At 45.4% G+C, this 15290-nt stretch overlaps 1 protein-coding gene across 3 annotated transcripts in view; it reads left to right on the forward strand.

The window, feature by feature from the left end:
* The window catches only part of LOC116354436 (low-density lipoprotein receptor-related protein 1-like), a 224550-nt gene that overhangs the window by 150964 nt on the left and 58296 nt on the right, over nt 1–15290 (forward strand). For all 3 annotated transcript variants that reach the window (XM_031794590.1, XM_031794591.1, XM_031794592.1), the window contains exons 33-42: nt 394–546; nt 938–1084; nt 1839–1964; nt 2154–2285; nt 2447–2581; nt 2797–2926; nt 4311–4437; nt 4635–4786; nt 5114–5238; nt 5472–5846. In XM_031794590.1, coding sequence (XP_031650450.1) covers nt 394–546; nt 938–1084; nt 1839–1964; nt 2154–2285; nt 2447–2581; nt 2797–2926; nt 4311–4437; nt 4635–4786; nt 5114–5238; nt 5472–5846 — 1602 coding nt within the window. The remainder of the gene's footprint in view (nt 1–393; nt 547–937; nt 1085–1838; nt 1965–2153; nt 2286–2446; nt 2582–2796; nt 2927–4310; nt 4438–4634; nt 4787–5113; nt 5239–5471; nt 5847–15290) is intronic.

The following is a 15290-nucleotide window of genomic DNA, read 5'->3' on the forward strand; positions in this document are numbered from 1 at the left end:
TAACCTTTCTGTCCCCTCCAGGCCTGTCTGTAGACTACAATAGACTGTATGAGAGAGATTCTGACTGTGATCGTGTTGTGCTAACTGTAACCTTTCTGTCCCCTCCAGGCCTGTCTGTAGACTACAATAGACTGTATGAGAGAGATTCTGACTGTGATCGTGTTGTGCTAACTGTAACCTTTCTGTCCCCTCCAGGCCTGTTTGTAGACTACAATAGACTGTGTGAGAGTGAAAGAGAGAGAGATTCTGACTGTGATCGTGTTGTGCTAACTGTAACCTTTCTGTCCCCACCAGGCCTGTCTGTAGACTACGACAGACTGTATGAGAGTGAAGAAGAGAGAGATTCTGACTGTGATCGTGTTGTGCTAACTGTAACCTTTCTGTCCCCTCCAGGCCTGTCTGTAGACTACGACAGTGAGCAGCTGTACTGGGTCAGCTCAGAGAACGGCACCATCAGTCGCTGTAAGTTGGACGGCTCAGGCCTGGAGGTCCTGGACGGGGTCAAACCGGGCAAGCTGACCAAGGCCTCTGCTCTGGCCATCATGGGTAAGGGAGAAACAGACTGTTGTGTCCTGCTTTAGTGTTATCCTTCAACCCACTATTGTGTCTTTAAATACCTGTCTGTTGTGACTTTGAGAGATAGTGTGTGTTCAGTTCAATTTGAAAAAGCTTTATTGTCCATTGATTACATGAGAGAGAGAATTTTCTTGAAGCTTGAGCTTGAGGCTGGTTGACACAAAACACCAAAACACAAATTCTTAATAAACTGAATGTCCATTTTGTGTGTGTGCGTGTGTGTGTGTGCGTCTGTGTGTGTGTGTGTGTGTGTGTGTGTCCGCGTGTGTGTGTGTGTCCGCGTGTGTGTGTGTGTGCGTGTGTGTGTGTGTGTGCGTGTGTCTGTGTGTTCGTGTGTGTGTGTGTGTGTGTGTGTGTGTAGGAGACAAGCTGTGGTGGGCCGACCAGGGGACAGACCAGATAGGGACCTGTGATAAGAGTGACGGGGGGAACTGGAAGGTGCTACGTAACAACACTTCTCCCATGACGCACATGAAGATCTACAACGAGAGCATGCAGACTGATACAGGTAGGATATCACTGACCGTGTCACACTGAGCATGCAGACTGATACAGGTAGGATATCACTACCGTGTCACACTGAGCATGCAGACTGATACAGGTAGGATATCACTGACCGTGTCACACTCAGCATGCAGACTGGTACAGGTAGGATATCACTGACCGTGTCACACTGAGCATGCAGACTGATACAGGTAGGATATCACTGACCGTGTCACACTGAGCATGCAGACTGGTACAGGTAGGATATCACTGACCGTGTCACACTCAGCATGCAGACTGATACAGGTAGGATATCACTGACCGTGTCACACTGAGCATGCAGACTGATACAGGTAGGATATCACTGACCGTGTCACACTCAGCATGCAGACTGGTACAGGTAGGATATCACTGACCGTGTCACACTGAGCATGCAGACTGATACAGGTAGGATATCACTGACCGTGTCACACTGAGCATGCAGACTGGTACAGGTAGGATATCACTGACCGTGTCACACTCAGCATGCAGACTGATACAGGTAGGATATCACTGACCGTGTCACACTCAGCATGCAGACTGATACAGGTAGGATATCACTGACCGTGTCACACTTACCAACTTAACAGGTACAACTCAGATGAGTTAATGAACGAATGACACTATGCAACTGAATGAATAAGAAATGTTTTTCTTTTTGACTGAGAGGTTTTGAAAAGTCCTGTTTTGTTATTATTGTTTTGCTGTTCTGAACTGTCTTTTATTCTCTGTTGTCCCAGGCATCAACCTGTGTAGCAATAAGAATGGAGACTGTTCCCAGCTGTGCCTGCCCACCTCCCCGAGCACCAGAGCCTGTATGTGTACCGCAGGTTACAGCCTCCAGAGTGGGCAGCAGTCCTGCGAGGGTAACAAACACTTTATTCAAATCCACAAATCACATTACATTGCAAAATGATTCAAAATATTTAAAAGGTGACAGGTGCATGGACATTCATACTGTATTTCCTATATTTAGCTACACTGTTCTACGCCCCAATATATACTGTATACTCTAACAGTAGTGTTATTAACTGTTATGTGTTCTCTCTCTCCAGGCATGGGCTCCTTCCTGCTCTACTCAGTGCATGAGGGCATTAGAGGAATCCCCCTTGACCCATCTGATCAATCCGATGCCCTGGTGCCCGTGTCTGGCACCTCGCTGGCTGTGGGCATCGACTTCCATGCTGGTGAGTGTACTGCTACGGACCCACCAACAACAATACAAGAGTTTGGTTTGAGGAGTCACACCAACCATGCTGTGAAGTGTACCTGAACTGTTATTACACTGTGCCTGCCTGAGTGATTGTTGTATCCAGTTACTTACCGTCATCACTATCCTGCCATGTAGACAATGACACCATCTACTGGGTGGACATGGGCCTGAGCACCATCAGCAGAGCTAAGAGAGACCAGACCTGGAGAGAAGACGTGGTGACAAATGGCATCGGCAGGGTGGAGGGCATCACTGTGGACTGGATAGCAGGTCAGAGAACAACCACAGGCGCACACACACACACACACACACACACACACACACACACACACACACACACACATAGATACACACATACATGGACCATACAGAAGCACGCACGCACACACACACATGGATACACACATGCATAGATCATACAAAATCATGCACGCACACATGCACACACACACTGACACCGACCCCTCCTGTCCCTCTCCTGTCAGGTAACATCTACTGGACAGACCAGGGCTTTGACGTGATCGAGGTGGCCAGACTCAATGGTTCATTCCGCTATGTGGTCATCTCCCAGGGTCTGGACAAGCCCCGTGCCATCACTGTCCACCCAGAAAGAGGGTGAGTGGCTAGGGACTAAGGCTTGGCTACTGGGACTGGGGCTTGGACTGGGACTGAGGCTGGGACTGAGGTTGGGGACTGGTACTGGGGCTTGTCTAATGGGACTAGGGCTGAGACTGGAGCTTGGCTACCAGGGTTTGGCTACAAGGTCTAGGACTGGGGCTTTGCTAATGGGAGAGGGGCTTGGCTGCTGGGGCTAGGGCTTGGACTGAGGCTTGGCAACTGGGGCTTGGCTATTGGGGCTGGGGCTTGGCAACTGGGACTTGGCTATTGGGGCTGGGGCTTTGTTAATGGAGCTGGGACTGGGGCTTGGCTACTGGAACTGGGACTTGGCAACTGGGACTGAGGCTTGGCTGTTGGGGCTGGGGGCTGGGACTGGGGATTGTCTACTGCGGCTTGGCTACAGGAGCTGTTCTTGGTAATTTGGGTTCAGTCTGGGGCTTGGCTACTGGGACTGAGGCTTGGCTTTTGGGGCTGGGGGCTTGGACTGGGGCTTGTCTACTGGGACTAGGGCTGGCACTGGAGCTTTGCTACTAGGGCTGGGACTGGGGCTTGGCTACTGGGACTGGGGCTTGTCTACTGGGACTAGGGCTGGCACTGGAGCTTTGCTACTAGGGCTGGGACTGGGGCTTGGCTACTGGGACTGGGGCTTGGCTCCTGGGGCTGGGGCTTGGATCCTAGGGCTAGGACTTGTCTATTGGGGCTGGGATGGTGGCTTGGCTCCTGGGGCTAGGACTTGTCTATTGGGGCTGGGATGGTGGCTTGGCTACTGGGACTGAGGCTTGGCTGTTGTGGCTGGGGGCTGGGACTGGGGATCGTCTACTGGGGCTTGGCTACAGGGGCTAGGGCTTGGCTACTGGGACTGAGACTTGGCTATTGGGGCTGGGACTGGGGTTTGTGTACTAGGGCTTGGCTACTAGGGCTGGGACTGGGGCTTGGCTATTGGGACTGGGGCTTGGCTACTGGGGCTGGGGCTTGGACTGAGGCTTGGCTATTGGGGCTTGACTACTCGGACTGGGGCTTGGCTATTGGGGCTGGGGCTTGGCTACTGGGGCTGGGGCTTGGCTATTGGGGCTGGGACTGGGGCTTGGCTACTGGGGCTGGCCCTTGTCTGTCTGTGTATAGTGTAGTGCTGTATGTGTCATAACATGGTTACCTACAGTATGGTGTATTATTCTTACAGCAACCAGCAATATTTGCACTTTGATTAATAATTACAAGCAGTAGCTAGTTATATGATGGTACATTGTAAGTAAGTGTTTATTGTGATATTTAATCTATATAGAGCAAAAATAACATTGCTTTCTTTCAACCTCATATGAGTGTGTGTGTGTGTGTGTGTGTGTGTGTGTGTGTGTGTGTGTGTGTGTGTGTGTGTCTGTAGGTATCTATTCTGGACAGAGTGGGGTCAGGTCCCCCGTATAGAGCGGGCCCGTCTCGACGGCTCTCAGAGAGTGGTCCTGGTCAATGACAGCATCATGTGGCCCAACGGAATCTCCATCGACTACAAGGTACAGTACACACACACACACACAATTTATTCATTGAGGTTTCATTTTATTAGCAAAATCCACATTTCAGATTATTTACAAATCCTTCTTTCGGATTCACACGTATCCAGTATTTTTCTCCTCTTTGCAACCTTGTTGTTTCGAAAAAACAGAATATTTTTTTGCTTGACATTGTTGTTCTTATTGTTTGTGTGTAGGAGCAGCGGTTGTACTGGTGTGATGCGCGGACTGATAGGATAGAGCGTATCAATCTGGAGAATGGAGAAAACAGAGAGCTGGTGCTGGCCAATAACAATATGGACATGTTCGCTGTGTCCGTCTTCGAGGGCTTCATCTACTGGAGTGACAGGTGAGCTGCCTGCTGTCCCTGTCATCTCCTCCGTGTTTAACCCTTAATATCCCCTGCTGCACTGCGGTAGTATGTTTGACTAACTTGACTGAAGACCTTGGCTCCTATGTGGAGCATTGACCATTGACGAAACAGTATGACTACAGTATGCAATGGGATTACATTTCCCTCAAAGCCTATTTAAATTGACTGACAGTCTTGTATGTGAGATTGTTGCCTTCATCCAGTATCCCCTTTGCATAAGTTTAATTTACTACAAATGTTGTTGTTTTTCCTCCGAGCCTGTTTAAAGTGGCTGATAGTGTTTTGTATGTTGTATTGGACCAGGACTCATGCCAACGGTTCCATCAAGAGAGGCAACAAAGACAACGCTACAGAATATGTGTATCTGAGGACCGGCATCGGTGTACAGCTGAAAGACATCAAGGTCTTCAACAGAGACAGGCAACAAGGTAAGAACACTTAACCCCTGAATTGAAATGGATTGAATTGAAATGGAATTCTCTCTAACCCTGGTGTGCTGTGTTTAGTTGTATGAGACTGGTGTGTCTATGAGACTGATGTGTCTAATCAGTGTGTGTCTGAGACTGATGTGTCTAATCAGTGTGTGTCTGAGACTGATGTGTCTAATCAGTGTGTGTCTATGAGAATGATGTGTGTGACCAGTGTGTGTGTTCTCCCTCAGGCACCAACGTCTGTAAAAACAACAATGGCGGCTGCGAACAGCTCTGCCTTTACCGCGGCAACGGGGAGCGAACCTGCGCCTGCGCACACGGCATGCTGGCCGAGGACAGCCACAGTTGCCGCGACTATGACGGCTACCTGCTGTACTCGGAGCGGACCATTCTGAAGAGTATCCACCTGTCAGACGAGACCAACCTGAACGCCCCCATCAAGCCCTTTGAGGACCCGGAACACATGAAAAACGTCATTGCCCTGACCTTTGACTACCGCGGAGGAGGGGGGAGGGGAGCCAACCGGATCTTCTTCAGTGACATACACTTTGGAAACATCCAGCAGATCAACGATGATGGATCAGAACTGCAGAAGGTTGTAGAGAGTGAGTACTAATGTTTAGTCTGTTATGTTAAAAAGAATGAGCTGGCGCACACCCAGAGAAATGTTTCTGTGTAGAGGTGTTGACTAACGGCGAATAAACTGTTAGCTATACAAATACATAAAGAGAGTCCACGCTCTATCTATATATAAAGAGAGTCCACGCTCTATCTATATACATAAAGAGAGTCCACGCTCTATCTATATATAAAGAGAGTCCACGCTCTATCTATATACATAAAGAGAGTCCATGCTCTATCTATATACATAAAGAGAGTCCACGCTCTATCTATATATAAAGAGAGTCCACGCTCTATCTATATACATATAGAGAGTCCACGCTCTATCTATACATAAAGACAGTCCACGCTCTATCTATACATAAAGAGAGTCCACGCTCTATCTATATACATAAAGAGAGTCCACGCTCTATCTATACATAAAGAGAGTCCACGCTCTATCTATACATAAAGACAGTCCACGCTCTATCTATACATAAAGACAGTCCACGCTCTATCTATACATAAAGACAGTCCACGCTCTATCTATACATAAAGAGAGTCCACGCTCTATCTATACATAAAGAGAGTCCACGCTCTATCTATACATAAAGAGAGTCCACGCTCTATCTATATATAAAGAGAGTCCACGCTCTATCTATACATATAGAGAGTCCACGCTCTATCTATACATATAGAGAGTCCACGCTCTATCTATACATAAAGAGAGTCCACGCTCTATCTATATATAAAGAGAGTCCACGCTCTATCTATACATAAAGAGAGTCCACGCTCTATCTATACATAAAGAGAGTCCACGCTCTATCTATACATATAGAGAGTCCACGCTCTATCTATATATAAAGAGAGTCCACGCTCTATCTATACATATAGAGAGTCCATGCTCTATCTATACATATAGAGAGTCCACGCTCTATCTATACATATAGAGAGTCCACGCTCTATCTATACATAAAGAGAGTCCACGCTCTATCTATACATAAAGAGAGTCCACGCTCTATCTATACATATAGAGAGTCCACGCTCTATCTATATATAAAGAGAGTCCACGCTCTATCTATACATATAGAGAGTCCATGCTCTATCTATACATAGAGAGTCCACGCTCTATCTATACATATAGAGAGTCCACGCTCTATCTATACATAAAGAGAGTCCACGCTCTATCTATACATAAAGACAGTCCACGCTCTATCTATACATAAAGAGAGTCCATGCTCTATCTATATATAAAGAGAGTCCATGCTCTATCTATACATATAGAGAGTCCACGCTCTATCTATACATATAGAGAGTCCACGCTCTATCTATACATAAAGAGAGTCCACGCTCTATCTATACATAAAGAGAGTCCACGCTCTATCTATATATAAAGAGAGTCCACGCTCTATCTATACATATAGAGAGTCCACGCTCTATCTATACATATAGAGAGTCCACGCTCTATCTATATATAAAGAGAGTCCACGCTCTATCTATACATATAGAGAGTCCACGCTCTATCTATACATATAGAGAGTCCACGCTCTATCTATACATATAGAGAGTCCACGCTCTATCTATACATAAAGAGAGTCCACGCTCTATCTATACATAAAGAGAGTCCACGCTCTATCTATACATATAGAGAGTCCACGCTCTATCTATATATAAAGAGAGTCCACGCTCTATCTATACATATAGAGAGTCCATGCTCTATCTATACATAGAGAGTCCACGCTCTATCTATACATATAGAGAGTCCACGCTCTATCTATACATAAAGAGAGTCCACGCTCTATCTATACATAAAGACAGTCCACGCTCTATCTATACATAAAGAGAGTCCATGCTCTATCTATATATAAAGAGAGTCCATGCTCTATCTATACATATAGAGAGTCCACGCTCTATCTATACATAAAGAGAGTCCACGCTCTATCTATACATAAAGAGAGTCCACGCTCTATCTATACATAAAGACAGTCCACGCTCTATCTATATATAAAGTCCCAGTCATTTATTGGGTAAAATACCAACGTTTCTGGGAGTTTATATATACAGTGTGCAACTCTCTTTTTTATATTTATATTGTCCACAAGTGACAAAACATTCTTGCTAATCCTTTCTACAATTGAGCAAGACCATTACTTTGTAGGCCAGATCACACACTCGTACACATACAGCTCTGATCAGTTTGTGATATGATGAAGAGGAAAAAGCTAATGGCCTGAGTTGAGCTGAGCTGATTGTGTTTATTGAAATGAAAAGATGTTGAATAGGTTGTAAGACAGATCTTCTTCAAACCAAGCATGTTTTTCTAGGATCCATAGAAGGTTTATCAAATATCCATAGATGGTCTGTTCATTTTCATTAAATATCCATAGAGTGTCCATAGAGGGTCCATAGTTAGTAACCCTTAGAATCCGGGTAGGGTTAGTGGTGAAGTATCTAGCTCCACAGTGCTGCACCATGTCCCTGCCCCCCACCACACCTGTACACCCCCCTGCAACCCTCCCTAGCTCCATCAGATCCCTGCTGAACTTATTGGACATGAACACGTAGAGGACGGGGTTAACCAACGTTGCAGAGGACGCCTTTAGGTAGATAAAGATGGCCACCGAGTGGTAGCCGGACGTACTGTGGGGTCACATCAGTACCTGTGGGTTTTACATGACCCTAAAGGTACTAAAATATCTAATTTCCATAAGTATTCAGACCCTTTACTCAGTACTTTGTTGAAGCACCTTTGGTAGCGATTACAGCTTAGAGTCTTCTTGGGTATGACGCTACAAGCTTGGCACATCTGTATTTGGGGAGTTTCTCCAATTCTTCAGATCCTCTCAAGCTCTGTCTGGGTGGATGGAGAGCCTCGCTGCACAGCTATTTCCAGGTCTCTCCAGAGATGTTCGATTGTGTTTAAGTCCAGGCTCTGGCTCTTCCACTCAAGGATATTCAGAGACTTGTCCCGGAGCCACTCCTGCGTTGTCTTGGCTGTGTAATTAGGGTCATTGTCCTGTTGGAAGGTGAACCTTCGCCCCAGTCTGAGGTCCTGAGTGCTCGGGAGCAGGGGTCTCTCTGTACTTTGCTCTGTTCATCTTTCCCTCAATCCTGACTAGTCTCGAAGTCCCTGCCTCTGAAAAAAGTTCCCACAGCATGATGCTGCCACCACCATGCTTCACTGTAGGGATGGTGCCAGGGTTCCTCCAGACGTGAAGCTTGGCATTCAGGACAAAGAGTTCAATCTTGGTTTCATCAGACCAGAGAATCTTGTTTCTCATGGTCTGAAAGTCCTTTAGGTGCCTTTTGGCAAACTCTAAGCAGGCTTTCATGTGCCTTTTAGTGAGAAGTGGCTTCCGTCTTGCCACACTACCATAAAGGCCTGATTGGCGGAGTGCTGCAGAGATAGTTCTCTCATCTCCACAGAGGACCTCTGGAGCTCCATCAGAGTGACCATCGGCATCTTTGTCACCTCCCTGACCAAGGCCCGTCTCCACAAATTGCTCAGTTTGGCCGAGCGGTCAACTCTAGGAAGAGTCTTGGTGGTTCCAAACTTCTTCCATTTAAGAATAATTGAGGAAACTGGATTGTTGGGGACCTTCAATGCTACAGAAATGTTTTGGTACTCTTCCCCAGATCTGTACCTCGACACAATCCTGTCTCGGAGCTCTACAGACAATTCCTTAGTTTGGTTTTTGCTCGACATGTACTGTCAACTGTGGGACCTTATATAGACAGGTGTGTGCCTTTCCAAAACATGTCCAATCAATTGAATTTACCACATGTTCGTAGAAACATCACAAGGATGATCAATGGAAACAGGATGCACCTGAGTTAAATTTCGAGTCTCATAGCAAAAGGTCTGAACACCTATGTAAATAAGGTATTTCTGTTTTCATTTTTAATAAATGTGCAAACATTTAAAGAAAAATGTATTTGCTTTGTCATTATGGTGTATTGTGTGTAGAATGATGAGGAAAATTGTTTTATTATCCATTTTAGAATAAGGTTGTAACATAACAAAATATGGAAAAAGTCAAGGGGTCTGAATACTTTCCGAATGCACTGTAGGTGCAACACTAGAATGGATCATGGATATCCTGGCAACATGAAATAAGTGTTTTTAACGCTCGTCCTCTGGGTTCTTTCTTTCTAGTTTTAAATAGTTTTTAACTGTACGAAATCAATCAATCAGTCAATCAATCAATCGCCTCCTTCTCCAGCCAGCAAGGGTGGACATGACCAGGCAGTGACCCACCAGGCCCATCACCAGGATGAGGCCATCCAGCATGGGCACCAAGACCTTCATTACCTCAGTCCCATCTGTCCCATTTCCCTGGCCCCCACCACTACTACTGTTACCCAAAGCCCCCACCACTATTCTTCATCATCAGCATTTCACCACAGTTCTTTGTTGCAAAGCATATTTGTATTGTATTTTATTCTGTTCTGTCCTCCAGAGACACAAGGCGGTGTTGATTCTTCTGACTACTAATGATCTATAATCCTGATGGTAATTATAATGGCAGACTGATAATAGGAGACATAGCAGTAACATCGTCTATGACACCCTGACTCTCTGCCTGTACACTCTCCTACTGTTAAACCTTATCACTCAGAACCACATTGACTCTTCAATAAGACGACTGACAGGTTCACTGAAGCGTTCTCAATGACACACAGCAGTTAACGGAGCACATAAGATTTAGAATCTTAAACAATGCATCTGTGTCTGTCTGGGCTGTCGTTTCTTGAAAAGAATGCAGTTAAACATCTCTCTGTTCAGCTTTGATAGACAAAGGGACCATTTGTGTCCTTGACGAGAAGGCAGCATCAATTGATGGAGATTCCCTAAGCAGTTTGTACTTGAGTTATAAAATGTTTTGCTTTATTTGTTAGTATGTACAGTCCCTTTCATCTGGGCCAGAACACCCAAGACTATGATCTCATAGGAGGGATGATTCAGAATCAGGGATGTAGTTCCTGAGTTTTAATGATCCAAGATTACAAACACAAACACTTCTTCCTAGAGACTATGGCATTGAGAGAGGAGTCCATCTCTGACATTGAAGTTGGCTGCAACAATATTCCATATCAGTATTCCACCAAATTCTGGCCCTAAGCTTGTATTGTAAAATGTCAATCCAGTCTTGTCCTTGATGTTGTATTGATTTGTTGAAACCAAGCAAAACTATAATACAAAATGATGGCCGTCGCTGTCGCTGGGAACCAACTCAGTTCTCATTAAAAGCAGCCAATTCTACTTGATGTTAAGGGCCTGACAGCGATGTCTGTAGTTTTATCGTCCGTTATAGCCTATTCAGGTGTCACATCTGGCCCCAAATTCTGATTCCACAGATAGCTAGAGGAGAGGCTGAACAACCAGCTATGCTGAGAAAGAACGAGAGGACGAAAGAAGACTAGTAAAAAATGAGAACACAAGAAGAGAAAGAGGGCTTGTTTGTCTGTTGTCAGTACTGTAGCAGCGCGGCTCTGTCAGATAGGTAATGTTGTCAGTACTGTAGCAGCGCGGCTCTGTCAGATAGGTAATGTAGTCAGTACAGTAGCAGCACGGCTCTGTCAGATAGGTAATGTTGTCAGTTCTGTAGCAGCGCGGCTCTGTCAGATAGGTAATGTAGTCAGTACAGTAGCAGCACGGCTCTGTCAGATAGGTGATGTTGTCAGTACTGTAGCAGCACGGCTCTGTCAGATAGGTAATGTTGTCAGTACAGTAGTAGCGCTGCTCTGTCAGATAGGTAATTTTGTCAGTACTGTAGCAGAGCGGCTCTGTCAGATAGGTAATGTTGTCAGTACAGTAGCAGCGCGGCTCTGTCAGATAGGTAATGTAGTCAGTACAGTAGCAGCACGGCTCTGTCAGATAGGTAATGTAGTCAGTACAGTAGCAGCACGGCTTTGCCAGATAGGTAATGTAGTCAGTACAGTAGCAGCACGGCTCTGTCAGATAGGTAATGTTGTCAGTACAGTAGCAGCACGGCTCTGTCAGATAGGTAATGTTGTCAGTACTGTAGCAGCACGGCTCTGTCAGATAGGTAATGTTGTCAGTACTGTAGCAGCACGGCTCTGTCAGATAGGTTATGTAGTCAGTACAGTAGCAGCACGGCTCTGTCAGATAGGTAATGTAGTCAGTACAGTAGCAGCACGGCTCTGTCAGATAGGTAATGTTGTCAGTACTGTAGCAGCACTGCTCTGTCAGATAGGTGATGTTGTCAGTACTGTAGCAGCACGGCTCTGTCAGATAGGTAATGTTGTCAGTACTGTAGCAGCACGGCTCTGTCAGATAGGTAATGTAGTCAGTACAGTAGCAGCACGGCTCTGTCAGATAGGTAATGTAGTCAGTACAGTAGCAGCACGGCTCTGTCAGATAGGTAATGTTGTCAGTACTGTAGCAGCACTGCTCTGTCAGATAGGTGATGTTGTCAGTACTGTAGCAGCACGGCTCTGTCAGATAGGTGATGTTGTCAGTACTGTAGCAGCGCGGCTCTGTCAGATAGGTGATGTTGTCAGTACTGTAGCAGCACGGCTCTGTCAGATGGGTGATGTAATTACGTTGGTAAACAGTTTGTAATATCAATAAGGCACCTCAAGGAATTGTGGTTGCATCGTGCCAAAGAACAGCCCTTAGCCGTGGTATATTGGCTATATACCACACCCCCTTGTGCTTTATTGCTTCATTATATGCTGGATATTTCGAGCCCTGATGCTGATTGGCTGACAGCTGTGGTATATCACACCTTATACCAGGGGTATGACAAAACATTTATTAGCATTAAGGCACCTCAGGGGTTTGTGGTATGTTGGATCACAACCCCTTGGGGCTTATTGCTTACAGTAAATAAATACACACTTGTCTTTAGGGTTAGATATAGTAATACACACTAGTCTTTAGGGTTAGATATAGTAATACACACTAGTATTTAGGTACTGGTTGTCTTTAGGGTTAGATATAGTAATACATACTAGTCTTTAGGGTTAGATATAGTAATACACGCTTGTTTTTAGGTACTGGTTGTCTTTAGAGTTAGATATAGTAATACACACTAGTCCTTAGGTACTGGTTGTCTTTAGAGTCAGCATATCGATTCTGCTACCAGGGCTGGTAAAACCCTGGATCATTGTTATTCTAACTTCCGCAACGCATATAAGGCCCTCCCCTGCCCTCCTTTTGGAAAAGCTGACCACGACATTTTGTTGCTCCCAGCCTATAGACAGAGACTAAAACAGGTCTGTTCAACGCTGGTCCGACCAATCTGATTCCACGCTTCAAGATTGCTTCGATCACATGGATTGGGATATGTTCCCATTGAGTCAAACAACAACATTGACGAATACGCTGATTCGGTGAGCGAGTTTAGTAGCAAGTGCATCGGCGATGCCAGAATCCGTGGATTGAAGGCAGTATTCGCGCGAAACTGAAAGCGCGAACCACTGCTTTTAACCAGGGCAAGGTGACCGGAAACATGACCGAATACAAACAGCAAGGCAAGGCAATCAAACAACAACAACACGGCCTACAAGGAGGAAGTGAGGGCCCTCGGGGTGTGGTGTCAGGAAAATAACCTCACACTCAACGTCAACAAAACAAAGGAGATGATCGTGGACTTCAGGAAACAGCAGAGGGATCACCCCCCTATCCACATCGACGGGACAGAGTGGAGAGGGTAGTAAGTTTTAAGTTCCTCGGCGTACACATCACTGACAAACTGAATTGGTCCACCCACACAGACAGCGTGGTGAAGAAGGCGCAACAGCGCCTATTCAACCTCAGGAGGCTGAAGAAATTCGGCTTGTCACCAGAAGCACTCACAAACCTTTACAGATGCACAATCGAGAGCATCCTGTCGGGCTGTATCACCGCCTGGTACGGCAACTGCTCCGACCACAACCATAAGGCTCGCCAGAGGGTAGTGAGGTCTGCACAACGAATCACCGGGGGGAAGGCCATAAAGATCATCAAGGACAACTACCACCCGAGCCACTGCCTGTTCACCCCGCTATCATCCAGAAGGCGAGGTCAGTACAGGTGCATCAAAGCAGGGACAGAAAGACTGAAAAACAGCTTCTATCTCAAGGCCATCAGACTGTTAACCTCTCTGAACTACCGATACCGGATCCGGGAGCGTGACTACACCCTCAGGCTCATTACCATAACGCAACGTTAACGATTTCTAAAAATCGCAAATGAAATGAAATAAATATGCCTGCTCTCAAGCTTAGCCTTTTCTTAACAACACTGTCATCTCAGATTTTCAAAATATGCTTTTGAACCATAGAAAATCAATCATTTGTGTAAGAGTGTTGATGGCTAGCTTAGCATTTAGCGTAGCATTTAGCACATAACATTTTCACAAAAACCAGCAAAGGAATCAAATAAAATAATTTACCTTTGAAGAACTTCAGATGTTTCAATGAGGAGACTCTCAGTTACATAGCAGATGTCCAGTTTTTCCTGAAAGATTCTTTGTGTAGGACAAATCGCTCCGTTTTGTTACTACACATTTGGCTACCGAAACGAACCGAAAACTCAGTCACCAAAACGTCAAACTTTTTTCCGAATTAACTCCATAATATCGACCGAAACATGGCAAACGTTGTTTGAATAAATCCTCAAGGTGTTTTTTCACATATCTCTTCATTGATATGCCGTTCGTGGAAGCATGGTTTTTTCTCAGAATCCCATGGAAAAATAACAGCACCTGAGTTTTGCGCACCAATTTCCACGCAGGACACCGTGCGGACACTTGGAAAATGTAGTCTCTTATGGTCAATCTTCCAATGATATGCCTGCAAATACGTCACAATGCTCCAGACCCCTTGGGGAAACGATAGAAAGGGTAGGCTCATTCCTGTCGCATTCACAGCCATATAAGGAGATGATGCAAATCGGAGCCTCAGAAATCCTGTTCATTTCCTGGTTGCAGAAACATCTTGGTTTCGCCTGTAGCATGAGTTCTGGGGCACTCACAGTGAAAATCTTTGCAGTTCTGGAAACGTCAGAGTGTCTTCTTTCCAAAGCTACCAATTCCATGCATAGTCGAGCATCTTTTTGGGACAAAATATTGTGCTTAAAACGGGAACGTCTTTTTATCCAAAAATGGAATAGCGCCCCCATAGGCTCAAGAGGTTTTAAACAGCCACCACTAACATTGAGTGGCTGCTGCCAACATACTGACTCAACTCCAGCCACTTTAATAATGGAAAAATCACTAGCCACTTTAAACAATGCCACTTAACATAATATTTACATACCATACATTACTCATCTCATATGTATATACTGTACTCTATACCACCTACTGCATCTTGCCTATGCAGTTCTGTACCATCACTCACTCATATATTTTTATGTACATATTCTTCATCCCTTTACACTTGTGTGTATAAGGTAGTTGTTGTGAAATTGTTAGGTTAGATTACTCGTTGGTTATTAC

The sequence above is a fragment of the Oncorhynchus kisutch genome, linkage group LG17, assembly GCF_002021735.2.
Source record: "Oncorhynchus kisutch isolate 150728-3 linkage group LG17, Okis_V2, whole genome shotgun sequence".
NCBI classification, from domain to species: domain Eukaryota; kingdom Metazoa; phylum Chordata; class Actinopteri; order Salmoniformes; family Salmonidae; genus Oncorhynchus; species Oncorhynchus kisutch.